The sequence below is a fragment of the Macaca mulatta genome, chromosome 11 (genome assembly GCF_049350105.2).
Source record: "Macaca mulatta isolate MMU2019108-1 chromosome 11, T2T-MMU8v2.0, whole genome shotgun sequence".
Taxonomy (NCBI): Eukaryota; Metazoa; Chordata; class Mammalia; order Primates; family Cercopithecidae; genus Macaca; species Macaca mulatta.
Window position 1 is genome coordinate 73,565,375 of NC_133416.1, and position 27,593 is coordinate 73,592,967.

Here is a 27,593-nt window from a genome sequence, read left to right on the forward strand (position 1 = left end):
AAAATGTCATTTTCTACCTTCATATTTGATTGACTACTTCGCTGAGTAAAGAATTCTAGGCTGGCAATCCTTCCTTTAGAAATTTGAAGGCACTTTTCCATTGCTTTCTAGCTTCCAGAGTAGTGGTTAAAAAGCCTGAGGCTATTCTGATATATTTGATTATTGTTTGCATTATTCTAACACATTGTATGACACCCCACCATGCCCTGCTGCCCCAGCACTGCAACCCTCTAAGATTACTGCTTTGTCCAGTATTCTCAGATCTTTTGATGGCAAGCTTTTCTGTGGCTATTTCCATCCATAGGTATGGACCTATCATTCTGAAAATAAATCCATAATTTCTAAGACATTTATACAATTATTTCTTTGATGTGTTTCTTTCCTCTGTCTTTCTGTAACACCTATTACTTGGATGTTGTGTCATTCGGACTCAACCTGTATAATTTTCTCGTCTATTCCAGATTCTTCATTTATTTGTTGCTTGTTCTAATTTCTGGACATTTTCCTTAACTTCATTTTCCAATATTTGTATTTTTTCAAGGTCTCTTTTTTCCCCTCTGAATGTCATTTTGTAAAAGCATCCACTTCCTGCTCACCTCATGAATGCAATATATTTGTTGCTAATGATGTCAATGATAGGTTTCTCTTTGTTTGGTTTGCTTTCTTCTTCCCGCATTAGCTATTACTCTGATTTCCCTCTTTGTTTCTGGTGACAGCCTCACATATTAGATGCTTCCTTAAGTGTCCATTTTTCTCTTAGCTGTCTGTTTATATTAAAGAGTGTGGCCCTAAACAGCTGTTCAAAAGCTTGGTATACCCAAGTGGGGCTTGTGGACTATGGTCTTAACTGTAAGTTCAGGCTGGGCTTTTTCTTTGGGTCAGATGGTCCTGATTTTTCTTCCCACTTGAAGGCTATTAAGCCTGGCTACCTGGTTTCTTTAAGCTTCCTGAGGGAAGAAGGCTCTCAGTCTCAACATGCAGTATGTAAACCTTCACCTAATTTCCATTTTTAAAGCAGTACTGCTGCATTCAGCTGTGTGCTCTCAGGCCAAAGAACTCTCTATTGCATGCTTTCCAGAGAATAAAACTCTAGGCTTCTGCCAGAGTAGGGGAAGGGTACTTGGGAGCTGGGGAAGGCATCTAAAGACTAAGGTCATTCTTAGCAGTCTTTCAACCAATCCTCTGCCTTAGGATTTTCCATCAAATGTACTTCCTGAAGTTTCTGGTCCCTAAGCCTCTTTGGAGTATAGGATAGAAATCAGGCTCATTATCAGCTTCCCCTCTGCTTCTTTAGTTAAATTCACCTTTCTTTATCTTCTTTGCCAAATTTGGTTGCTGTTGTCTAGTTTCCTTTTCTTTTTGTCCTTATGGGGTTTTGCCTTTTGAAAAATCTTATATTGTCATTTAAAGTGGAGTGTAGGTTGGGAGAAGAAGTAAAGGCTTGTGTTCAAGCTACCGTCTTTTTGAAACAGAGCAGGGACCCCTTTTAGGGTCCTGCTGGTCACCCCCCTCCCAAACACAGAAATAAAAAAAGTAGTCCTTTCAAGGGAAATCCCACGTACCTAGGTAGGCTTGAAAAGTAAATGAACAACCCTATAAGCAAGAAGATACAATACTGAGAACTTAAACAATAGCTTCCCAAACAAGTCAGAATCACACAGCATTTTGGTTCCCCATAGAAACTAAAAGATAATATCTTAACATATGTTCTTAAGTTGGTTTTCAGAAAGCTGGACCCACACCAGATGGAAAATGTTGACCACCATTACATAGACCTCAGAGATCTCATGGAGATAAGGGAGAAGTGAGAATTGAACTCTACTGTTTTTTGTTCTAAATTTCTTCCTGAGGGGCCTGGAGAGAGTCACACCTAAAGGCCACACCTTAACCTTCCTTTTTTGCTGACCCTAAGGTTTTACACAAAGCCCTGCTTCTTTAACCAACTGCAAAAAAAAAAAAATCTCTCTGAATTCACCTATGACCTGTAACCCCCACTTTAAGATACCTGCCTTTTGGGGCCAAACCAATGTAAAGTCTCCATATATTGATTTATAACTTTGCCTATAACCTCCGCCTTCTACCTTTAAAAACCATCTAGGCCATCAGGGAGTTCAAGTCTTAAGGATTAGCTGCCTAATTCTCCTTGATTGGTGCCTTGCAACAAATGCTTCACTTTCTCTTGCTGAAAATCCTAGTGTCAGTGTTTGGCATTTTCTATATGCTGGGCAAGTGGACCCAAGTTTGGTTTGGTGACATTTTGACCTCAGAAATTTAAAAACCACTCATCATCACACACACACACACATATACATACACACACACGTACAAACTCTTAATCATTCAGCTGTACTTTAATTGCAACCGTATACATCATATATGGTAAGTAAAACAAGTGATTTGATTTGAAATGGAGCAGTGAGTAGAGGTTTTTACTGCAAAGTTGGCAAAATAACAGGAACCAATCTCTTCTAAATACACTTTAAGACTTAGGGGAAAAATGACAGATTTGCTGTGCTTGTCATCACAAAGGCTGCTTTATGATTTTATAAGAAAATAAAGCAAGGCTTCGTTCCTACAAACATTTCAGTCAGAACTAAAAAGGAAAGCCAATGAATTCACTGTACTCGCAAAATACTGCCTTTTGCTTTTCTGATATAGGATATAGGGAGTTTCATCAATCAGATGGTGATAGGGATGAGTGGTGTGGTGAAAATAAAGCCAGTGCTAAGTCAGAGACAATGGGTTTGGATCCCTGCTTCACTTTTTATTAGCCCCTGGTCTTTGGGCAGGTTACCCAGCTGAGTTGTTGTTTCCTCTTTGTAAAATGGAGATAGATGTCACAGAGCTACTTTGAGGATTAAGTAAGAAAACACATACAATTGCAGAGTGCCATGCCTGGTACAAAGTAGACACAAACCCCTGTAATAAAACCTCAAGGGAAAACACCCATGTAAAAAGGACTTTACTGATAATGGGACGTGACAGAGACAATCAGGACTCGCTGACTTGAAAGAGAGGTGGGCTGTGCAGGAAGGTATGAGCTCTGAGGTTTCTGACTGGCTAAGGTGTTGAGGCATCAGGATGTGACTTCCAGTCCCGAACTGCATCCTTCTGCTAGGCTGTTCCACTTTATTTGCTACAATAAATCACTCTATATTATAGCAATAATATCAATAAAGGAAATGCCTAGTGCTAATATGCTGCAAATGTGTCATCGGAACTTAAGAAAATTAGTCTGAAACTGCTCACTCACTGTGTCTAAAATCAGACAGACTCATTTCTCAGTCAATTAGGTATGAATTGTGAGCCGTAAAGGCTCTGCTGGTATGCTTCCAGAGATGAGGGGCTGTTTCTTAATACTCAGAGCTTGCACGAGGTGAAGACGACAGAAAGGGGACTTGGTATAGAGATAGCGAGAAGAATCAAGTCTTTGCAGCACCTTGGTTTCACTAACAGTACCTGTGTGTGTCTGAGAAGAGGCTTCCCAGATTTCCTCCTTATATTGGCACTAGATTTTGTGGGCTGGAGCTGTGTTTAAAATATTTTAACAGGCGTGGTGGCTCACACCTGTAATCCCAACACTTTAAGAGGCTGAGGCAGGAAAATTGCTTGAGTTTAGAAGTTCAAGACCAGCCTGGGCAACATAGTGAGACTTCATCTTTACAAAAATTTAAAAGTGAGCCAGGCATGGTGGCTAATGCCTGTAGTCCCAGATACTTGGGAGGTTAAAGTGGGAGGATCGCTTGAGCCTAGGAGGTTGAGGCTGCAGTGAGCCATAATAGTGCCGCTGCACTCCAGCCTGGGAGACGGAGTGAGATCCTGTCTCAAAAAATAAAACATAAATAAATAATAAAATATTTCAAAAGGCTCTGTGTGTAAAGTAAATAATGATGAAGATCATCATCACTAATATTTGCTAGGGTTCGCAATGCGTTTAAGGCATTTTACATGTAGTAATTCATTTAATCTTGTCAACAATGCTATAAAGAAGGTAATATGTACACCATTTTCTAGATGAAGAAACTTGGCACAGAGAGGTTGAGGGAATGAGGGCATGAGACAGTCTAGGCTCTGAGTCTTTGCTCTTAATCATTTTCCAAGTCAATCTTTCTTCCGTCCATGCATCAGCCTTTGCACAAACATTTATATTCATTCATCATCTCCCTTGGAGGCTCATTTCTTGGAGTACATAGTGCTTAGTAAAACATTTGCAGGTAAAGCCCCTTATTTATTCACTCAGCAAACAGAAGTATTATATAAGCACCTTGTATGTCAGGAACTGTGCTAGGCCTCAGGATTTTACTAACTCATAACAATGAAAATGGATTCTGAGATTTATTTTTCTTTTTTTAAAGAGCAAAGTCTGCTTTCTCATCTGGCAAAATACGAGTATTTTCCATGAGGAGACAAAAAAGTCAGCATGGTGGTGATGATTGCTTGTGTAAATGGAGCTGAAGCTCTAGAATAACTGACAGGCATGTTTGACAAGCTCATGTATCATTTCTCTGTTTGGGAACAGCATAACACTTTCAGCTTCCATGAATGCATTTGCTTGTGGCTAGCTAAAATTCAAGCCATCTTTATGGAGGTTTTTACATTGTTGCCATTATTGCTACTAAAACCCATTTTAGAAGTAAAACACTCATGCAAAACAAAACACCATCATAAAGCATAATATTAAATGATTCTTCATGTGAATAAAACAAGTATTTTGTAGTTTGTGTATAAGACTACATCTCAAACAAATTAGCATACAAATGTCTACTTTTTAATAAGAAATACACCATAGGCTATTTTTAGATGGATACTTTCTGACTAAATTATATTTTTTATTTATATCAATTTGTAATTAAGAATATATCTACTGTATAAAACAAATTTAAAGACAATATTCCTACTTAAAATTTGAGAGTAAAATAACTGTGTGGCAGTGGCGAAAGAAGCTTCTGAGGAATAGATGACTTCACAATACCAACCAGCAGGAAGCATCTAGAAGGACAGGGTTTATATTCTTAAAACTTAGCATAGGGCTTAGAGCATGGTGGACACTCAGAATGCATTTGTTGAGGGAACGCAGAAGAATGAAAGAATGGAAGCGGGGGCAGGGTTTCTGTGTACAGAGGCAGGTTATACACTGCACAACTCCAAGATGCACCATTCCCACAGCTAGTTCTGTCAGAATAAATGAATGGATTGGAATAAACGAAATAAAAGACTAACCTTAAAGTTTCATGAGGGTTTGCATGCAGAAGCCATCTTGAGCCCTAAATATGTTTGGAACAGTAAATTCTGATATGCTTTCTTAATTTCAGTAGCCCTATTTGTTGACACTATAGTGACATACCATTTTTGCTGCATAGCGAACAAACTGAGAGGCTAAGTGACCCAATTAAGGGAAAAAACAACTTTAGGAGCACTTAGGATAGTGCTGGAGTCTCTAAAATTCCATTCCATCTTTCTACTTTTCTCCCGCTAGGTCACATTAGGGTTTGGGGGGATCTAGGCTTTCTCCCATACATGTGGCTTCTTGCTCTTAATATTTATTCTGAATTGCAGTACCATTCTTTTTACTCTTGCAGTAGATATGTGTGGATTATTGGTTATAAATAAAATTTCATTTTTCAGTATTAAATTTATATCGTCCATGTTGAATCAGACAGCACCATTTCATACTGCCCAATTGAGAACTTTTATTTATTTTTGGCCTGAACCACTGACAGAAATGCTATCTGACAGAGTGTAGTGAGGCACTTTTATGTGGCTCATCAGTCTTTCTTGAAGAAACCAGCTCTTGGTCACAGTCATTACCTCTATGTCTCCTTTGGTCTTTAAGCATTTAACATTTGCTTCATTTTCTTGGTACATTTATGGATGCATTTAGTCTATGGATATTAAAAGCCCCCCAAAACCCTCAATTTCCATTCTATAAAAGTCCATTGGAGCTAACATTTTCAAAGTTGTTTTTACCAAGGCAGTTATAAAACTAAAGCCCGAGGAAAGGAGGGAATTGAGTACATTTATATGCTCCACTTTTCTTTCTGATTCAGTTTTCCAGACACTGTGCACCATGGACGAATTCAAAGATTTACTTAAAGTAAGCGACATTGTTTTAGTCTTGTGAAAAGGATTATAGATGCATAGTGGACAGATGGGAAGATAGCCTTAAAAGTAAATAAATGTAATTTTTGTTAAATAGATTATTATAAAAACTTAATTCACAATATACTATGTGAATTAATATATAATATACTAATAATATGTATTATATAATACACTAATAATCCACAATATAAAATATAATCTATATGCATCTATCTCTCATCTAACTATTTATATAGTTGTGTGAGATACACGTTTTGCACTGACTCATCACTTGCCAGGCACTGTACTAGGCATATAAATACGCAATTTTATTCAATAATTAAAACAATCCTATATTTTCTAGCTATCCTTATTTTCATTTTGCAGATGAAGAAACACAAGATTGGAGAGAGTTTGAGTAACCTGACCCATTCATACAGCCAGTAAGTGCTGGAGGTGTAACCGACTCCACATTTTTGTACCATGACATAAAAACTTGGCAAAGACATATAAAACATTTGTCACACCTGCAAACCATTTGACAACACAGTTTTCTAATGTCTTTAAAAATTATTTAGAAGAAATAACTTCTACTTACAACTTATGGTTATTCCAAGTTCCACATTGTGCTTCTTAGGGAGCTTTACATGAAATGTTCCACTACTTGGGATCACAGACTCTAATATCAAAACGAAAAAAAATGTGTTAATAGAACACTGAGGACTGGAGCACCCATCAATAAAAATGCATTAGGAATACTTGCATCATAATCAACTGTAGCTAAAACTATATGAACTGAAGTAAGATGAATGCCTTTAAAATCCTGGTAAATTAAGCTCCTGGTGATTAATACACTTCTTATTCATAGGCAACTGTGCATAATTCACAGCAACAGTTGAGTTCAGTATTTCTCAAGTGTGATGCATGCACCATCTACATCAAATTTACCTGGAATGGGAGTTACACATAATGATTCCTGAATACTTCCAATCTACGAATCAGAATCTCTAAAGATGAGGCCCAGAGATCTCTAGGTGATTCTCAGGTGTAGTAAAGGGTTAAGAACCTTAGGTCCTATTATATTCTTTCCACCCCCAACCATATTTTCCAAGAGTGTGCTATTCAGTAATTCCTCCCCCAACCCCGTTCCACCCCTATTTATTGTTTGAAGATATCTAGGAAAATAGATTTCAGGAGAGATGTCAGTTTGGTGTGATGGTTGTTGATTGGGTATTAAGAGTGAGTGGAGAGGTGCCTTAATTTGTAATGTAAAAAGTGAAAGTACAATTAAAGAGGTAGAATTAGGAGTGACATTCAAAATATTTTACAACCAGAACAGTACTGGTTATCAATCAAAAAGACAAAAATAACCAATCAGACTAGACGCTGACCACAGAGTTAGAACACAGGGACCCAGGAGATTCCAACTATATTAAACGATCCTTCAGTTCTGTATAATGGGGAGCTTTTAGAGATTCCAGAGAGGATCACAGGGCACTGGGAGAGAGTGAAAGTGGGCTCAGATACTGACCAGTTGGTACAGAAGTAAGCTAATATCAAAGCAACAGAGAGAGAATCAGTGTGCACTGGCTGAATCTCAACTCAGGACAGAGCTAAGCTGATTTTATCCAGACCTAATTAATGTCTGAGAAAGGAAGAAACTGCTACAGGTTCTTAAATATACTCTTCTTAAAATTCCTTTAACAGTCAGAAAGACCTTTAATTAATGATAAGCTTAAAATGGAAATATCCATTGAAGAGATAGCATCTACTCATGCTAAGTTGCTAATGACTGTAATCCTTTCTGATGGTTTTGGAAAGAAGTGGGGAGAGGCTTCAGGAACAGTGGAAACTTCAGCATAAGGAGAGGACTGTGGGACGGGTGAGCTATCCACTCGGCCCGCTTGATCAGCTTGACTCAAGACAGGTGCCCATCTGGCACACAAGCAATTAACCACAGCAGAACTATTAGGCCCTCAGGCCCTTAGCTCAATTTACTAATCACATATTTAACACATTTGAGTCAGTGCAAAGTGGGGTGATGGTTAGTATTGGATTCATGGAAACAGAGAGGACTCCCTTCTTTGTTCGGCCTTGAATTGCTCTTCTTGACCTCTCATCCTTCCCTAGGAGAAATTCAGGTATTAAACGTCTCATAAGAGCAGAATCTGATTTTTCAACTCAGAAGGTTCGCTATACAGTGTTAAACTGGAGCACACAACAGAAATTTGATTTCCCTGGGCCCGCTTGGCTTTTAGAAAGCCACCTATAAAAAAGGATCCCCAAACTGGCCCTCTCAGCATCAGTGGTGCTATGGGGTCTTCCTTCTCTGGCCTCCCTCCTTCGCTCTGGTTTTTATTTACTTCAGAGGGGAGCGAAGGAATCAACTGCCTTTCCCACTTCCTCCCTCGACCAAGTGGGTGTCACGGACTGAGTTAACATCTTCGACTTCGGGGTTGTCTTCAGCTAACACTCTCTTGGGCCAGGAAATGAATCCACATATATTTATTTGTTTATTCGTTCACTAAGAATTTGTACCCTTTCAATTTCTCAACAGGACTTGAGATAGAGAAAATTATTTCCCACAGGAGATTTGAAAAAGACTGGCTAGGCCGGGCGCGGTGGCTCAAGCCTGTAATCCCAGCACTTTGTGAGGCCGAGGCGGGCGGATCACAAGGTCAGGAGATCGAGACCACAGTGAAACCCCGTCTCTACTAAAAAAATACAAAAAATTAGCCGGGCGCGGTGGCGGGCGCCTGTAGTCCCAGCTACTCAGGAGGCTGAGGCAGGAGAATGGCGGGAACCCGGGAGGCGGAGCTTGCAGTGAGCCGAGATCGCGCCACTGCACTCCAGCCTGGGCAACAGCGTGAGACTCCATCTCAAAAAAAAAAAAAGAAAAAAAAAAAAGAAAAAGACTGGCTAATCTGAAAAAGAGAATGAAATAGGTAAAAAACACTTAGGTGTGCTTTACTTCCTGACTTCAGGAGCTGCAAATATCATAAAAGTTTTCTTACAGAATATTTTTTCAACCCATGCCTTTCCTGAGTCCTCCCCATACCATGCTTTAACAACAAAAGGCTAATTGCCACCTTCCTTCCACTCTCAAAGTGACAGTTTAAGAATTTGGAATTAGCATGCAGACTGGGGGCAGAGCGGGTCTTTGGAAGTGACCAGGTTTTGCCCATATGCACCAGCAGCCAGTCAGCAGAGAGAAGGAAGAAAGAAGCAAGTGTATATGAGGAGAGAGCCTGTGCCTGGCCTTGACAGCCATTGAAGTCAGGTTCCAGCCCTTCCTGGCTGTGAAACACAGATTGCGCTTCCAGTGAATGCCTCTTCTTTGATTAAACTAGATGGAGTGCATGTTTCTTGCTGGCAACTGAAAGATCCCTGATGAACACATTGATTCGGTAGAGGAAATGGGATGAGGGCATGCAGAAAGCCTCCACACAAGTGTTTACGGGCATAGCAGAAATAAATGATTTGATTACTTGGATAAAGCACACAAATGGCCCATAAGTAAATGCACATGAAGCATCACTATTTGTAGAACTCATTTCACAAATGTGTGATCATTTAATATTTTCCTTCTTCTCTTTCCTTGTTTTTTTTTTTTAGGAGACAGGGTCTCACTCTGACACCCAGGCCGGCGTACTGTGGCACAATCACTGTTCACTGCAGCCTTGACCTCTGCAGGCTCAGGTGATCCTCCTGCCTCAGCCTCCCAAGTAGCTAGGACTACAAGTGCCCACCACCATGCCCAGATAATTTTTGTATTTTTTGTAGAGACGGGGTTTCCGCCATGTTGCCGAGGCTGGTCTCAAACTCCTGGGCTCAAGTGATCTGTCCACCTCAGCCTCCTAAAAGGCTGTGATTACAGGTGGAGCCACTGCACCTGTCCTACCCATTTAATATTTTCTGTTTTAAGAAACAGTTCTCTGTGAAAGGCGAGGGGAGCATACACATATTTGTACATGTATGTCTGTATATCTGTATATGTATACAGCATCTTGCCCATGATGCTAAGCTTGTATAAGTGAGATCTTTGAAACACAAGGGCCAGAAAATGCTGTTCTAGAATAGTTACTACAGCAACATTTTGCTTTTATAAATTTTTAATCCAGGGAACCTTGACCAAGATTAACATTGTTAATGACACTGCAGGAGATATTATCACTTCCTGGAAAACAGTAATGAATCACTTCTGACTACATGAGATTTGAAATATTCATAATGATGAGCAAATATCAACTAATGAATCTCTTTGATCAAGCTGCAGCTTCATTTTAATCTTTAAATGCCAACATGATTTATTTTATATTTGTTATTTTTTCTTTATATAATTATTTGGCTGCTAAAGCAAAGGCATATTTAATTTGGGGTTTCTTAAAGAAACACTAGTAAAGAGGGAAAGATCCAATGTTTGGAAAAACAGCAGGTTTAGAGGAAGTACATAGAATCTAAGAACAAATGATGTTTATTTTGTTAGACTCACATGTAATTATTTTGTACTTCCCTGATTTTGCTTTATCTTTGTTAATACTATAATTAAAAACACATTTGGGTAAACAAAGGTCTCCTTCTTTCCAAGTGGTTGGCTCTTCTGCCTGAAGCATTCATTGTTGGCACAGTAAGATAACAACTACATCATTATTTATCAATGCAGACACCCTTTGTGAGGAACGTGAATGTTTAACTCCCAGCAATGCAGAGAAAGGCACTGGGGGCTCCATAATAATGGCAAACATTCTTTGATAGGATTCTCACTGAGACTTTTTTCCAGAACGAAGATATATATATATTTTCCAACAAAATAACTTCAGACTTAAAGTAGAAACTTCAGGTATTATTCATGACATTAGTTGGAGATTGGTATTTAAAAGACAGTAACAAAAAAGGCAAAATGTAAATTGTGCATATATTATGATTACAGCTTTATAAAATTATATGTATGGTAAGGATTTTGGTAAGAAATATAAAAAATTTAAACATATTTATTAGCATGATGGGGTTATAAGCACCTTTAACTTAAAACCATGTCAACAAAGTTACTATGCTGTTTGTGCAGTACAGTACCTATATTTAAAGAGACAGATTTGGGGCCAGGCGCAGTGGCTCACACCTGTAACTCTAGCACTTTGGGAGGCTGAGGTAGGTGGATTGCCTGAACTCAGGAGTTTGAGACCAGCCTGGCCAACATGGTGAAACCCTGTCTCTACCAAAAATACAAAAATACTTAGCCAGGCTTGGTGGCACATGCCTATAATCCCAGCTACTTGGGACACTGAGGCACAAGAATCGCTTGAACCCAGGAGACGGAGGTTGCAGTGAACTAAGATAGCACCACTGCACTTCAGCCTGGGTAAGAGAGCAAGACTCTGTCTCAAAAAAAAAAAAAATAAAAAAAAAAAGGGAGAAAAGGGAGAGAGATTTGGGCAAAAATCAGTCAAGCTTTTTTAACCACTCTATGTCACTTAAAATATTTATAAAATAGAGATAATTTGTCTCTGAGGTCCAAAGGTTTGGGAATTAATATCTGGTTGTAAAATATTTCTGAGGCAGAATTTTGGAAATGGATGGCTTATATCCAGACAACTGGGAGTGGATTCAGAAGTACTGAGCAGTCTTGAAACAACTCACATGAAGATTCCCCACCAATGTCCCAAGTTCTTGACTGGCTAGAAAGGATTCTTCCGAATCCAATAGTTTCCGGTAGATACTAGTAGGTTGGTAATGACTAACTAGAGTGTTCTATTGAGGACCATGATGCTGTATCTGGGCTCAGTGGGAGAATACTAGTGTCAACTAGTGATGTCTGTCATGAGGAAGGAACAACAAGATGGGAACATAGCTTTTCTTGCCCTATTCTATATTATTTCCATCTATAAGTGGGTTACTTTCCGGAACAATTAAGGGCAGTGGGAGATGAACTTACATTTCCTTTTCCTGTCCCTTATCAAGTAAGCTGGGTACTGAACAAACTGGGTTTAATAGACAGAGTTCCTAATTTTTTAGGAGCTTAAATTTAAGACATTGAAGTATTCAATCAACAAATATTAAAATATACACATATATATATTCATAAGTAAATACTTAGATACTGCTTATGAAGAAGAGTAAATTGTGCTGGTAATTTCACAACTGGAATGTAGTGAGTGGGTGCCGCTGAACGTACTACAGTGCACACAATATTCAACAAACCACCTCCCTGCAACAAAGAATGTCAGTGGGGCAGAGGTTTAGAACTCCTGCTCTAATTGCTTCATCCTGGTAACATCTCTTGGAAGAGTCAGTGCAATGTGATATGGGGAAGAGAGACTACAAGTCAACAGACCTAGGTCTACCATTCACCCCGCTGTATGACCTTGGGTTTCCCCAACTGAGCCTCAGTTTCCCCATTTATAATGAATAAAGGTATTGGATTATAAGAGGCATTTCACTACTAATGTTCTGTTATTGTAGTCAACAATAATTAACAATTAATGTCATATTATTGTAGTTATTGTACATTCTGGGGTTGCTGGACAGCCTTCTTTGAAAACCGTATCATTACCACCATCTGACCCATCCTTAAAAAGTCCTACCTGATTCTTGCTTGGTCACAGCTGACTAGAAGGGTAGGATACCAAACCTAAGCTGGGCCAATTAGATTCTTTCTCCTGGGAATGAGAAATTAGAACTGGCTGGGCACTTTAGCCAAGATGGGACAATTACATACAATAAAAAGTCAGAGAAAACTTGTCTACAGGGACAAATGGAGGAGATATGCAGAAACAAGCAGCACTGAGAACAGCAACCCCAGAGAAACAGTGGGGATGATCTCAGCTCCTGATGCAATCTGAAGTTCCTGATCCCAGTTCCTCAGGAAAGCCAACTGCTTGCCATCCATTCATTCACTGAGTATTTTTTTTTTTTTGAGATGGAGTCTTGCTCTGTTGCCCAGGCTGGAGTACAGTGGCATGATCTTGGCTCACTGCAACCTCTGCCTCCCAGGTTCAAGCGATTCTCCTGCCTCAGCCTCCCCAGTAGCTAGGATCACAGGCGCACACCACCACGCCAGGCTAAATTTTATATTTTTAGTAGAGACAGGGTTTCACTATGTTGGGCAGGCTGGTTAGGAACTCCTGACCTCAAATAATTCACCCACCTCAGCCTCCCAAAGTGGTGGGATTACAGGCGTGAGCTACCACATCTGGCCTCATTCACCAAGTATTGACTAAATGAGAGCTTCTTGTATTCCAAGCAATACATTGGGTGCTAGGTGTACATTCATAAACAAAACCCACAAAGTCCCTGATTTCATAGGTTTTTCCACTGGAGGAGAGTGAAAATAAACAAACAAATATACAATATAACGTCAGAGTGTGAGAAGGGCTAAGCAGAACCATAAATCTGGGCAAGAGAATAGAGAGTGATAGATGGTCAGGAAGGCTTCTCTGAGTAAGTGACATTTGAGCAAAGCCCTGAATGAAGTGAGTCAAACCACCCAAACATGACAGAAAGCAGCTACTGCAAAGCTCCTTCTGTGGTATTGTGCTTGGCATGTGCAATGCAGCTACTTCATATTCCCCTCGTAATTCTAAGTCCTGCCATCCTTCCGTGAGATTTCACTGCATGACTGGTCCTTCCATTACACTGTTCCCAGTTCTCAGATCTCTCCTGGTTGAGGATCTTTACCTCTATCTGCTTTTGCAAATCACCACCATAAGTCTTGCTTGACTGTCTCTGAAATCCTAAACTGTAATACAGCACTTGGGCCTCAATCTCCTAGACATCAGCTCTCTCATTCCTTTCTCTCACTATCCCGTTTTCTTCCTGAAGATCTCTAGTTCCTTAAGTCTTCCCTTTTCTCTCAGTCTATCGGGCTGATCTATTACTGATTCCCATCTCTCCCACTTAGATTCTTTCAAACACAGTAGTGTAGTGTAGTGCTGCCAGTGTGGCCTTTGAAGCCAGACTGCCTGGGTTAAAATTCCAGCCTACCATCAACTATGTGTGCCTCAATTTTCTGAGGATGTAATCATAGTAATCTCTTCCATTGCTGTTATAAGAATTAAGCAATTTGATGCACACATCACGTTTAGAAAGTGACAGGCCACAGAACAAGCATTTGATAAATATTACCATAATAATTATGATGTTACTATCATAATTATTCATCTGCTCTCCCAGAAACATATTAAACCTCCCTGACTAGTTCTTCTGTTGAACCTTCTCTTGAAACCTCAATCTCTGGCTCAATCTAATCATTCATTTTCTCTGCTCTTATTACTTGGCAGCTGAGGTCTCCTGAAAATAAACAACAACAACAACATACTCCACTGTGTAGGTTGATGCTGCTATAAACTTCAAGCTTCCAGACTCTGCTTGAATATCCTTTTACAGGCTTCTGGATGGTTTCTTCATGCATTCCTCCCATTTGCTATTCTAAATCTTCATTCTTTTCAACCCTCCAAGCTGCTGATCTTTTCACCCTTGCTTGACAGTTCTTACATGAACCATCTAAAAGCCAGCTAAAAATGTACTTACATTCTCACATCCTTTTCTTTTCTTTTTAAAAGTTATTTTAATTTTTGTGGGTACATATTAGGCATATATATGTATGGGTTACATGGGATACTTTGATATAAGCATGCAATGCACAATAACCGCATCAGGGCAAATGGGGTATCCATCCCCTCTAGTACCCATAGTTTGAGTTTCAAACAATCCAATTATACTCTTCTGGCTATTTTTAAATGTATGATTAAATTATTTTTTTACTGCAGTCACCATGTGGTGCTAGCAAACACCAGGTCTTATTCATTCTTTCCAAATTTTTTTGGACCCATTAACCATCCCCACTCCCCACTATCATCACTACTCTTCCCAGCCTCTGGTAACCATCCTTCTACTCTCTATCTCCGGGAGTTCAGTTGTTTTAATTTTTAGCTCCCACAGTTAAGTGAGAACAGGTAATGTTTGTCTTTCTGTGTCTCCCAACCTTTTCTACAAACTCATAAGAAGAGGTCTTCTACCTTCTGTCCTGGACTGCTCTTTCTCATTCCTTTGTGGATCTGATTCCATTATTATCTCTTCTCTCCCTCATTCATGTCAGTCCCCAAACATGCTCAATCTCTCCAATCTTAACAAAACAAAGTCGCAATACAAAATAACACCCCTCTGAACTTTGAGTCTCCCACTATCTGTTGTCTCTTCTTTCTCTACAGCTAAATTTCTTGACCTCACCAAATGTCCCCTGGGGCAAAATTGACCCCAGTTGAGAACTACCGAATAAAGGTTATAATACAACATAAAATAGAGCAACAAGTGTATAAGTAAATGCAGAAGTTCTCAAAAGAGGAGCCCAGAGTGGTCTCCAGTCTCTTTCATCCATTCAGTGCATTTTTTCAGCCAAACTCTCTTCCAAAATCCAGTTCCTAAAGCAGACAGCAAGCAGAGCATCTCTGTACTTATCACTCTCCACTCATTCCTTAGCTCACTGCAATGTGACTTCTGCCCCTACTTCTCAGATCTTTTTATACTATGGCAATGTCTTTCTTCTTAATGGCCAAATCCAAAGGACATTTCCTACCTTATGTTACTTGAATTCTCCATAGTACCTTTAAGCTATCAATAGTGACTTCTGCTTTGAAATTCTTTCTTTGGCTTCCAAAATGCCACCTTCTTTTAGTTCTCCTTCCATTTCTCAAGGTGCACCTTCATCACCTTTACTCACATTTTTTTTTCCCTTTAAATCTCAGTATTTCTCAGGCAGAGTCCCCTCCTCAGTCCCTTTCTTACTGCCACTCTTTCCTTAGTGGTCTCCTTTTTTCTGATGACTTTAACAATCACTGCCATGTTGGTTACTCCTCAGTCTTGCTATCCAGCCCAGACCCCGAATCCTAGGCTCCAAAAGGTAATGCCTGCGTTACTCTCTCTTGGGCCCTTCTTTCTGCATTCCAGTGGCAACACAAATTTGGCAAGTCTATTCTTACCATTCAGCAGCTCTTTCTCTCCTATTTAGCTTTGAACTCTTTGAGGATATGGATCCTTTCTATTTTCTCTTTCAATGATCTGAAAACAGCACAGTGCTTAGCACCTAGTAACGGGTGCTCAATAACTGTCATTTGAATTAAGGAACAGACATGCTTGTCTTTTTTCTCTAGTATTGGCAGTGGATTTGCCAACTCATCTCTAAAATAGAATTATTTTTCCTATTTCCAAATTTCCTCTCTTCCAGTCTTCTCAGCTAAAGACATCACTGTCTACCCGACTGCTCACCCTCACACCTCAAGAGCCATCCATGCTCTTCCTTCTCCCTCACCTTCCATATCTAACCCATAAGCAAGTGCTATTAGCTCTGTGTCAAGCCATGTCCTAAATTCCACTATTTGTTACCACTTCCAGCACTACCACTGTGTCAGGCCACTATCATGTCTTACCTGTCCAACTGCCACAATCTCCAAACTGGTTTTGCCTGCTTCTGCTATTTTCCCCTCCCATGTCAGAAGGCTCTTTCTAAAACATTCCTCAGATTAGCTCGTCCACATAAAATACTCCATGGCTTCATTACACTTGGAATGTGATCTAAATTCCTTACCAGGCACTGCATTACTCGGTCTCTCTAACCTCTCCAACTCCATCACCAAATCCAAACCCAATCCAAACCCAACTCCCTTAATTGTTCCAGGAACAGCTCTTTTTGTTGTTTCTCCAGCAAGCTAATTGTTCTGGCTTAGGGTCTTTATACTGCCTACTCCCTCTCCCTAGAATGCCTCTTCTGAGAAAAACAAGGCTTACCCTTCTCAGCCTTCTTATCCCTGCCCAAATGTCACTTCCTTAGAGCATCAGCCTACAAAATTAGCTCCCCTAAAGTCATTCTCTAACCCTCTATCCTGTGGTATTTTCCTTAGAGCACTTATTCTCTAAATTTGTATTTGTTAATTTTGATTACTTAATTTTTTTGAGACAGGGTCTCACTCTGTCACCCAGGCTGGAGTTCAATGGTACAATCACTGCTCACTGCAGCCTTGACCTCCAGGGCTCAAGTGATCCTTTCAACTCAGCCTCCTGAGCAGCTGGGATTACAGGCATGCACCACTATGCCAGGCTAACTTAAACAACTTTTTTTTCTTTTCTTTTTTTAAGAGATGAGGTCTTACTATATTTCCCAGGCTGGTTTTGAACTTCTGGGCTCAAGCGATCCTCCCACCTTGGCCTCGAAAGTGCTGGGGTTATAGGTGTAAGCCACCACACTGGCAATATTTGTTAATTTTTAAATTAACTTTCTATATGCTGCTATAATATAAGCTTCATATAAGTTTTTTAAAAAAATATAAGCTTTTTTTTACTTTCCTGTCTACTATTACATCTACATTGTGTAGGGGCATAACTGGCCCATGGTAAATAGTAAATATTTGTTGGAATAATGTGATCCCTGTGTCCACAAGCATATCTTTACTAACTGGTAAGGGTTATTGGGTCTGTGAGGTAGTCTTTCACTGTGTGAAGACAATTTTCTTAAATGGGAACTAGCACCAATCTCTAAAATCCACACACCTGTCAGGACTGACTATAACCAAACTTTAGTTTGGTTCCCTGGAGCCCTCTTCTTGACTATGCCTTGTTTTTGGGCTGGGAGCCCAATTTTAGCAAGAATCTGCTGAGTCAGTTTAGGGAGAATCCCCTTGGCCCTCCACCTTTGATATTTAATCAAGTTCCTTTTAGTAATTTTCCATTCAATGACTCCCCCATCTTCACTTTGTCTACTGGCTATAAACTCCCAACTGCCCTGGCTATATTTGGAGTTGGGTTCCATCTCTCTCCCCTACCACAATATTCTTTTTTTTTTTTTTTTTTTTTTTTGAGATGGAGTTTTGCTTTCATTGCCCAGATTGCCCAGGCTGGAGTGCAGTGGCACGATCTTGGCTCACTGCAACCTCTGCCTCCCGGGTTCACGCAATTCTCCGGCCTCAGCCTCCCAAGTAGCTGGGACTACAGGTGTCTGCCATCATGCCTGGCTAATTTTTTGTATTTTTAGTACAGACAGGGTTTCATCAAGTTGGCCAGGCTGGTCTCAAACTCCTGACCTCAGGTGACCCACTTGCCTCGGCCTCCCAAAGTGCTAGGATTAAAGGTGTGAGCCACCATTCCTGGCCTACTGCAATATTCTCGACCCCTACTGCAGTAGTCTCCAATAAAGTCTTCCTTGTCATTTTTAACAAGTATCTGCTGTCATTTCTCTTTAACATTAAAAACTATTTGCCAACTGGGCTTGTTTAAAAACACTTAGGGAATTTTCATTGCTCTCAAAAGAAGTTTCATGTGTTCTTTGCAGTGTGAAGGGTCAAAGAGAGGCTTTACTTGTCTCTGACTGAAGAATATGGTTTCTCTAGTATACAGAAGAATGAAAGAATGAAGGCCACATGATTTGTTTTTGTCGCCTCTGTAGTTGTGGCTATTATTCAATTTGTCACATTTATTTTCAGTTGTTCATGCGGTGACATTTTAAGGAATAATCGAAAACAATGCTCAATTCAAAACGACATGACACGCCAAACCTCCTAAACAAAAGCATGTTCAGCATATAAAACAATAGTTTCCTCTCTGCCACATAACCAATATAATTCACATGCAGTCCACTCCTGACTCTGTCACTGACTTGCGATGATATGATTATACCTGCAACATCAAACTCGATTTCCAGTGTGACCTTGCTCGTGATTGAAGAGTCTCGGAGGAGCTGATTGGCTTCTTCGAAGGTGCTGTCTTCTGTTGGAATTCCATTGATGGCCATCACTCTGTCTCCAATCTGTAGCACCCCACATCTAATTTAGAACCACATGTGAGAGGTTGTAGATGGAGTAAATAATTACCAAGTTGAGCTTGTCAAATCTACCTTGCTTGATCCTTGCAAAATAGCATCATAATTTGGTCTTGCTTATTCAATGCTGTGGGCATCATACAGGTCAACTTCAACATCTTATGTTGTTGCATTTCATGGTTATAATTGTGAGCAGGGGAATCCTGAAGTATCCCAGAGAAGTAATTAATAATTCATAACCATAGTATTGTTAGAATCTGATCCAAACCAATATTTAGTAATGATGAATGTATATTCCCCAATGGCAGAAACTATTGAAGTTGAACTTCAGGATATGTTTTATTTATGAATTTTTCTCCTTTTTAATTAATATAGCTTCTAGTCCCTTGATGGACAAAATCTACTAGTTAAAGGCATCCATGCTCATTACTCTTTTCAAACCTGATCAAGAACATAGAATTTTATTGTCAGAAGAGGGTTCATCACATCTTGCATTTCCTACATTGAGCAATGTTTCATAATTCACTAGCCATTCAAAGATAGCAGGTACCAGAAACGCAGAGCAGAAAATGATGCTGTAAAAGAGTCTCACCTCTCTGCTGGGCTGTCAGCTTCGATATAGGAAATCAGAGGTGGAGAAGAGAGAGTTTCTGTGGCAAACACACTGCCCTGCAGTTGGATCCCAAATCCTGTGACAGGATCTGCCGTCAGCACAACCTCTGTGGTTTCTGTGTGAACAACCTGCCCAGCCAATCCCACTGTGCTGGAGGCTAAGGACACTAGAGGAACAAACAGAAAATACTGACTTTAGGTTGGAGCAAGCACCAGGAATACCAGCATTTCCAAAATAGATCGTGTCTCTGCATAAAAACTTAATGGCAATGGTGGGAGGTTCAATTATGGCCTCTGGTTTAGCAAAAGTTGAAAAAGATAAGTGAATCTCTCAATATTCATCACATTTCAATAATAATATCAGTGTATCCCTGTACCCTGGCTCCCCACTCCTCAAACCAGGGATCATTGTGGGGGCTTTAAGAGGATGGCCTTAGGGTCAGGGTACGTGGGTTTTAGTACTGGCTCTATCACTGAACACCAGCTGGGGAACATTGGGGTAGGCCATTTTGTGTCTCTGTGTGTCTACATCCTAAGAAAAAGGGAGTTGAGCTAGCTGGTCTCATGTTTTTTTCCACTTTAGCCATTTGCATCTGGGCTTTGTGACTTTTAAACAATCCTACCTTCAGCTTTGAAGAAATAATTAATCTAAATCTGACCCTTGGAGTGGTGAGGCTGTACTTTTCCTTAATCTAGTGTTGAATTGGCACGATGATGTTGTTTAAACTCTGTACATTCCTCCTGTCCCCTCAGAGTTTGTTCTCTTCAGCCTTGCTCTTTCCTACTGGGTCTCTAGTCTACGTTGTTGTATTTCATTTATTTCCTATTATTTATCCTATTTCATTTATCTCTCTGATATTCATCTACACCTTCCAGCAGATGTCTCCATCTTGTTTCCATTCCCAACTCATGAAAGGGCTGCTCCACTCCTCCATGCCTTTCTCTCAGCCCTGCCCACTGGAGCTGGGCCACCTGTGCTCTCTGTGAGCAGTCTCTGCCTGCAGGTCCTATGCTGCACTGCCTCTTCCTCCAGAAAGAGTCTGGCCCCCTTTAATTAAAACCTGATGACACCACATACCTCATAACCCTCTCCAAAAGCCATTTTTTTTTACTCTCTCTACAAATGGCAGGAAGACAGGTTCATAATTCTTGCTCTCCACATATGGTACATTGATTCAACTACTCCTATTTAAAATTCCATATTCTGTACTTATTTCTGCTGTCTCATTTTCAAGCCCATAATCTACTTTTTCAAAATTCTCCCCCTTTTCTTCATAACTTCAGGACTTACCTCTTAGTCTGCCTCTAACCTGTAGCTTTTCCTTGTCCTCTGCCTCTTTGACATTATGGTGATAACCTTCTAGCAAGCTGGCTTTATGCTTCTTCAACTCTCTCCCTGTCAGTTCTAGTAATGCCACCCTACTTCCACTCTCTGCCAGCAGAACCCTATGGTGGTCCCCATCTTCCTTCAAAATGAATAGATCTTCAAGATCCTGATATCCAAATCCCCCTTGTTGATCACATAGCCTTTATTAGCCATCTTTCCCACTTCCTGCAATCTGTCTCCTCTTTATGACTTCCAGTCCCATTCCCTCTCACTTGTCTCCTGAGTCTACTGGTTTTCCAACAATATTTTAGCAACAGATTTTTCCCCCTTAAAATGAAAACATATAAGGGCCGCCTTTGTATTCCAGATAAAAACAGCTACTGTAGTTGATGTGGGAATGGGAGACCCCTGAGGCTTTCCCTGGCCTCATGTGGGGATCTGGCAAGTGCAGGTGGAAAGCCATTGTCTTTGCCCACTGGCTTTGCTGGCATCATTTTCGCCACACTCCACATGGACTTCTAGTGAGCATTTTAATAATGCATCTCCTAGGGTCAAAGATTCTTTAACCTCTTGGGATTTTTTCTATACTCTAATATTTTATACTCTTCGGTAATGCCCAGTCAACTCCACTGCTGTTACTAAGTTGCTGAAGAGTGCTAGGAAAAGTCACTACAAATTCACAATCCTATTAGGCCCTTAAATTAGTTGTTGTGTGATATTTTGACACCTTATTTCATTCCACAAAGGATCTGTCTCATATGTTTCTACCCTAACTCATGGTCAAACGTTACTCCTCATTTCCTATAAGACTGAAAAGATGCAACCCTTTGACCAGAGTTCCTTAAACAACATTCTGTTTAGCCTCAATTTCTCTTTATCATTATTTGTTCCCTCTTCCTTTTTTCCCCACTACAGGAGGTTGTATTCTTCCTTCCATTTCAAGGCTAATTCCCCCTGTTAGTGTTTTTAATACTATCCCTTTCCACCCCCCATGATTTTGTGCCATGAAAAAATTTCTCTCTTGCTTCTTTTCCGAACTTTTCTACTCACTCCCCCAGCTTTCTGACCTCTGTCTATAGATGTGTACTGATTCTGAAGCTGCTAAAAACTTTGTTTCTGCCTTCACCATTTACCGAAACTGCTCTCACCGATGACTTCCTGACTGCTAAAATCAATGGCCTCATCTGCTCTACCTGGTGACTGGCTTTAGGACCATCCCTTGCTTTCTAAAATTGTTTGCTTGGTTTTGATGAAGATTTGTTTCGAGTGTCTAACTTTTTCAGTCCCAGCCAGTTGCTTTGCCGCCCTCTGCATTCCAGTGCACAGTTCCATCCTCCAAGTCTTTTCTACCCTCATTCTTTCCCTCATTCATTCCCAGCATGCCTATATGTCTTCCTCATGTATCTTCTCAACTCTTTCTCTTGTTTTTGTCAAGCTCCAGTAATGGATCTCCCTCCTTGATGGGTATCCCATCCACACACTCTCTCATTGGCTCCTCGAACTCAATGTTTTCAAAATTGAGCGAATCCTCTTCCCTCTCTCATTGCCACTACTATTTCTGTGAACAGGCTCTCTAGGCTTGAAATCTCAAAGTAGCCTTAACTCACAACTCCCCATTGTCTCAAATTCTATCTACTGCTAAATCCTTTCGGGATGGCCACTGAAATATATCTTACAAAAATCCTCTTTTCCCTTATTAATTTCAGTACCTCAATTTGGGCTTTCATTATTTTTCATTTGAATTATTCTAATGTACTTATTTCTGGGTCCTTACATGCACAATATTCCCTACATATTATTTCCAGCTGAACCTCCCGTCAGATAAACTTTGCTGATACAATGAGGCCCCAACTTATCTACTCTGCATGTATCTTCTCAACTTTCCCCTTAGTTTCTGTCAAGCACCAGTGATGGATTTCCCTATTCAATGGGTATCCCATCTACAAACTGTCTCGTTGGCTCCTCAATGTTTTCAAAACTGAGTGAATCTTCTTCCCTTTCTTATTGTCACTACTACAGAGCAAGGCCTCATCATCACCAGTGTACATTACTGGATAGACTTCTAACTAGTGACCCTGCCTCTTGTTTTATGATAACAGCCTCCAACTGCTGCTAGAGTAGCCTTCCTAACATGCAAAGGTAATCCCTGCCCCGTTTTGAATTTTCAATAGTTCCCTGTTTCCTATAGAACAAACTTTTCAATTCTAGCAGAGTATACAGGACCCTTCATCAGTTCCTTTCTCCTGCCAACCCACTCTCCTGTTTCTCTTGGTCCCTTCATGTGCCATGTGCCTCAGCTCTCTTGACACACTTTTGTGTCTTCATATATACTGTGCCCTCTGCCACTCAGCTCTTGCTCTGGGTCCCTTTCTCTGTTTTATCCAGGCAGAATTAGGTACTTACTTTTCTATATTTCCACATTTCTAATACATGGTCCCGTTTCAGCATTTATCAGGTCTCTATTTGCCTGTTTCTCTCCACCTGACCCTGAGTCCTTGAAAGGCTGGAACCAGCTCTTTTAATCTCTGAAATCTTAGTGCCTGGAACATTCAATCAATGCTGAATAAATGGGGAATGAATCAAGTTTTGGGATGTCATCTGCATATTCCTTTTAGGAAACAATACTTCTCATAGATGATGCTGAGTTACCGTAAGGAACTACAAGTCATTCTTCAGGACCCAGGTAATTGCAGCTGATGGGGCAAGGGAGGGTGAAGTAGAACATTTGTCTAGCAGGAGTAAGAAAAAAAAATTGACTTTTCCTTAAGAAGCACCATCCTCATTCTGTTGCAGCTGGATTAAGATTAACAAAGCCTGCAGTGGGGGGTGAAGGTAGCCTCCAACCCTATGCTTCTTACAGGTGGAAGCTTGCAATTGCCAGGTCTGACACATGGACTGCCATGTACTAATTTAGATCACATGTTCTGGTGTGGTTTTACTGATGTAGAGTGTACCGTGATTACTCTCCAGATCATAATTTTTGCTATCAGTGGCACCAAATCACTGGGAGACACCATTTCCTGTCAATAAGGATCTGGAGAGTACGTTGCATTCCAGTTATTTCTCATAGAAAATGGGAGTATCATGTTACAGCATCACATGTTTGGCAGGTAACTTCCACTTATCTTCTAGGTGAAGCTTTTTGGACTTAATCAGGAATCCTTTACTTTCTGTGACTCTTTTGTAAGTTCACATTAATGTTTTTTTCATTTGAGATGACAATTTGATATAGATTATCAGACTACTTAATTGGTGTTAAAAGCTATTTAAGAAACTTTAAGGCAGCTGTTTACCATCTTCACTAAGAAAGAGCCAAGAAAAAAAGAGGTCAGTTTAATAGTAACAGGTGAGATTATATTAGATATAGTGAAGCCTTCTCAAAAGAAAGACTTGCTATATTTTTTGAAACAGTGAAGATAGTTGAATAATTTTATTCTCTAGAAGGTTTTGAAAATAAGTACTAATTTAATATGAATATTATTAAATTTATAAGCTCTATCTGGAGGCAAGTTGAGATGATACAAATTATTAGAAAATTGAATTTAGGATTTAAAATAAATTTACATATGTATTGGTTTTATAATTATATAGTTACAATTTATATTATACATATAGGATTATAGCAAATAATTTATGATTTTATAATTAACTCTGAAAGTCCTCTGACATATTGGAATCTTTTATTTGACAGAGCAAAATTTCATTTGAAATTATATGTATTGATTAGTTACACATATAAAAGTTTTGAAAATTATTACCAGATATGAAAAAGATATATTGTAGATTTAAAGATAAGGAACCAAAAGGAAAAAAAAATCAATATTAACTTAGAGGAGAAAAAAATGAGCTTGATTATCCTGCTTCATTAATGTGGTCAACCAGCAAAAGAAGATGAAGGTGAATATTCCCCTGTCATTTGAAAATGTGGATGGTGAATTCTCTCTCCAGGAGCAGATGCTTCTGCAAGGTATTCAGTCATCATTGCTACTAGCTACCAGCTTTGGCCGAGGCTTGTCTACTCCTCAAGGTGAAGATGGAAATGACTAAATTGCTGACATCCTATGTTTGAATCCTGCTAACGGGTGTATGCTGAGGCTGTGTTCAAGATTCGTGCCTGCTCTGTCCTATTCCCATTCTCACATGGAGGGTTCTGTTCACAACTCTTCAGATTTGCAGGGAATGACTGTATTTTTGTCAATTCTTATTCTTCCTAGTAAAGGGAAGGGGCAGCCAATAACACCTCCAAAAGTTTAAAAATTTACCCAATGTTTATTTAATTTAGAAGGCTGCAAGATTTTCTATCAGCTATGAGAAGCATTTAAAAAATATAGAGAACTAAGGACCCCAAACATTTATTACTATAATCTGTTTTTTTCTTCTTTTTTTCTTTTTTTGAGATAGGCTCTCACTCTGTTGTCCAGGCTGGAGTGTAGTGGCAGAATCTTGGCTCACTACAACCTCCATCTCCTGGGCTCAAGCAATCCTCCCGCCTCAGCCCCCCAGGTACCTGGGACTATAGGTGTGTGCCACCACACCTGGTTGATTTTTGTATTTTTTTCTTTTTCTGTAGAGACAGGGTTTCAACATGTTGTCCAGACTGGTCTCAAACTCCTGGGCTCAAGTGATCCACCTGCCTCAGCCTCCCAAAGAATAATGTGTTTTTATTAGTGATCCTGTAATCTAAGACTTCTGTCTCACTAAAGTGTTCCACACTATAGTCAACCTGCCATAGACCCAACACATGTGTATCATGTGATCCAGTTCAGGAACGCAGTAGAGACGGCCAACAGCTCCTTTGTCCAAATGAGGGTGTAAGGACAGTTCTTAGGGTGTCCCCTTCCAGGGCTCCCTGAATGGTCACTTATAAAAGCTTACCAGTAGCTGCCTTTATCTTCCATTCTTTGTTCCCAGGTCGATGGAAGGGACCAGAAAAGTTGTTAGGTTTTTTCATTTTCTTTCCTTCAGCTCTTTTCAATGGCACTCTCTCTAGTTACTGCTGATGACAAAAGCAGCAAAGACCATTCTGGAAATGTGTTCTAACTTCTACTCTTTGCTGAAATTCAGGCAGACTGGGAAGAGACAGTCTCTACGCTGGCCCAGGGTACAGTGGCGGGGAACAGAAAGCACAGCAAACTAGCTAGATCTGTTGCTCAGCCACGCTGTTGTTACAGGGAGATGATGAGGTTCTGGAAGGAGACTTGGCCTCTTTGGCAGAAAAAGAGGCAGCACAGGCAGCCAGGGAAAGGGCAGTAAGATTCCAGCAGAGGAGATGAGAGGGCTCCCTCTATGACTTGGCTTGGCCATGCCTCCAGGGCTTTGTGACACTCGTTAAAGCCTCATGTGTGCTGTATTCATTATTTTCCCTATGAAACAAACATGACACCTTCCTGTTTTAATATTTATAACACATTGCTATATACAGACTTCGTGTATTTCCTCTTTGATCAGTGATATAGAATGTTTTAATTTTCACGTGAGAAGGTTTCATTTTTTTTCTGGGCATCTCCTTCCTTGGCATTGGAAACACATATTAGAATTTTCTGTTTTGCAAGCTCCGGCCTCAAGTCATCACCAATACAGCAAAGGGACTTTTTATTGTATTTGTGACTTTTGCCATGATTCACCATCTACACAATTGGCCTGGTTGCTATAGAAACATAAGTATTACAAAGGGGGCAGCAAATGGTGGCAAAGGATAAAGACATAAATAAAGTGGTGGAAATAAACCATGGTATAGTAAGAGTGGCAATAAAACTTTTATTATCAGTTATTTGGGAAGACCTTTACATCTAATGTGACCATACCAAACCTGTGCAATAAAAGAAAAAAATCCTCATTAAAAAACAAAAAACAAAACAAAACAAAAAAAACCCCAAAAACCTTTGCAACGCTATCATTTTTTCAGATCTTTTTGAAGTGTGAATAAAAGTTGATAGCATTTGGAATTTATTGTTTGAATAAAATGTAAAATGTATGATCTCCTGAGACACACTTATAAACATTCTGGTATGTATATTGTGAGTGGTGCTCTAGTGGCTAATGTCTACAGCAAACACAAACAACTAGTAATGTATTGAAACACGTTTCTGTTTATATTTCTAACATGTTGAAGAATAATGTCCTGATTCAAGTAAGAATTTATGAGTTGGTTATGCATATCAGTGACAGCGCTGCCTCAGCTTTGTTTCCTACTACAAAATTTAAGATATGTAAATATTAACCTGAGATAGCCAAACATTATTCGTTTGTATTCAGTAATGTCCCTAATCAACATAGCAAGTCTTCCCTAACACAAATACTAGTCTTTGAAGCAGAAGTAGGAACACTAATGAATTCATTTTAATTGCTCTTCCCTGCTGAGGGCTGTTAGCCTATTTTTGTCACTGAGGAGTACTACACACAAAGTCATTATCTGTAAAAAAAAATTCATATACTAATAACCACCATGAACCCTGAAGGCATTATATGGAAGACTCAAGACCTATGTATTAGGCCAAAATGTACCCCTCGTGAAAAACACTAAACTCTGAGAGCAATGTCAAGAGATGTTCTTACGTGATAATTCAGATTTAGGCAGATGATAGTTAACACAAACTATTCAAAATAGCTAACAATTAAATTGTGCTTACTATTTACCAGGTGTTGTTCTAAAACACATATACATATGCAATCTCATGTAATCTCAATTGCGCAATGAAGTAATTCTTCATATTTTCAGTCAAGGCATACCTCATGCAATCTTCACAATTACCCAATGAAGTGATTTTCCCT

At 39.8% G+C, this 27,593-nt stretch overlaps 1 protein-coding gene across 11 annotated transcripts in view; it reads right to left on the bottom strand.

The window, feature by feature from the left end:
* The window catches only part of GRIP1 (glutamate receptor interacting protein 1), a 715,153-nt gene that overhangs the window by 77,415 nt on the left and 610,145 nt on the right, over positions 1–27,593 (bottom strand). For all 11 annotated transcript variants that reach the window (XM_077954689.1, XM_077954687.1, XM_077954683.1 and 8 more), the window contains 3 exons: positions 19,476–19,662; positions 18,742–18,887; positions 6,680–6,760 (listed from right to left, as the gene is read on the bottom strand). In XM_077954689.1, coding sequence (XP_077810815.1) covers positions 6,680–6,760; positions 18,742–18,887; positions 19,476–19,662 — 414 coding nt within the window. The remainder of the gene's footprint in view (positions 1–6,679; positions 6,761–18,741; positions 18,888–19,475; positions 19,663–27,593) is intronic.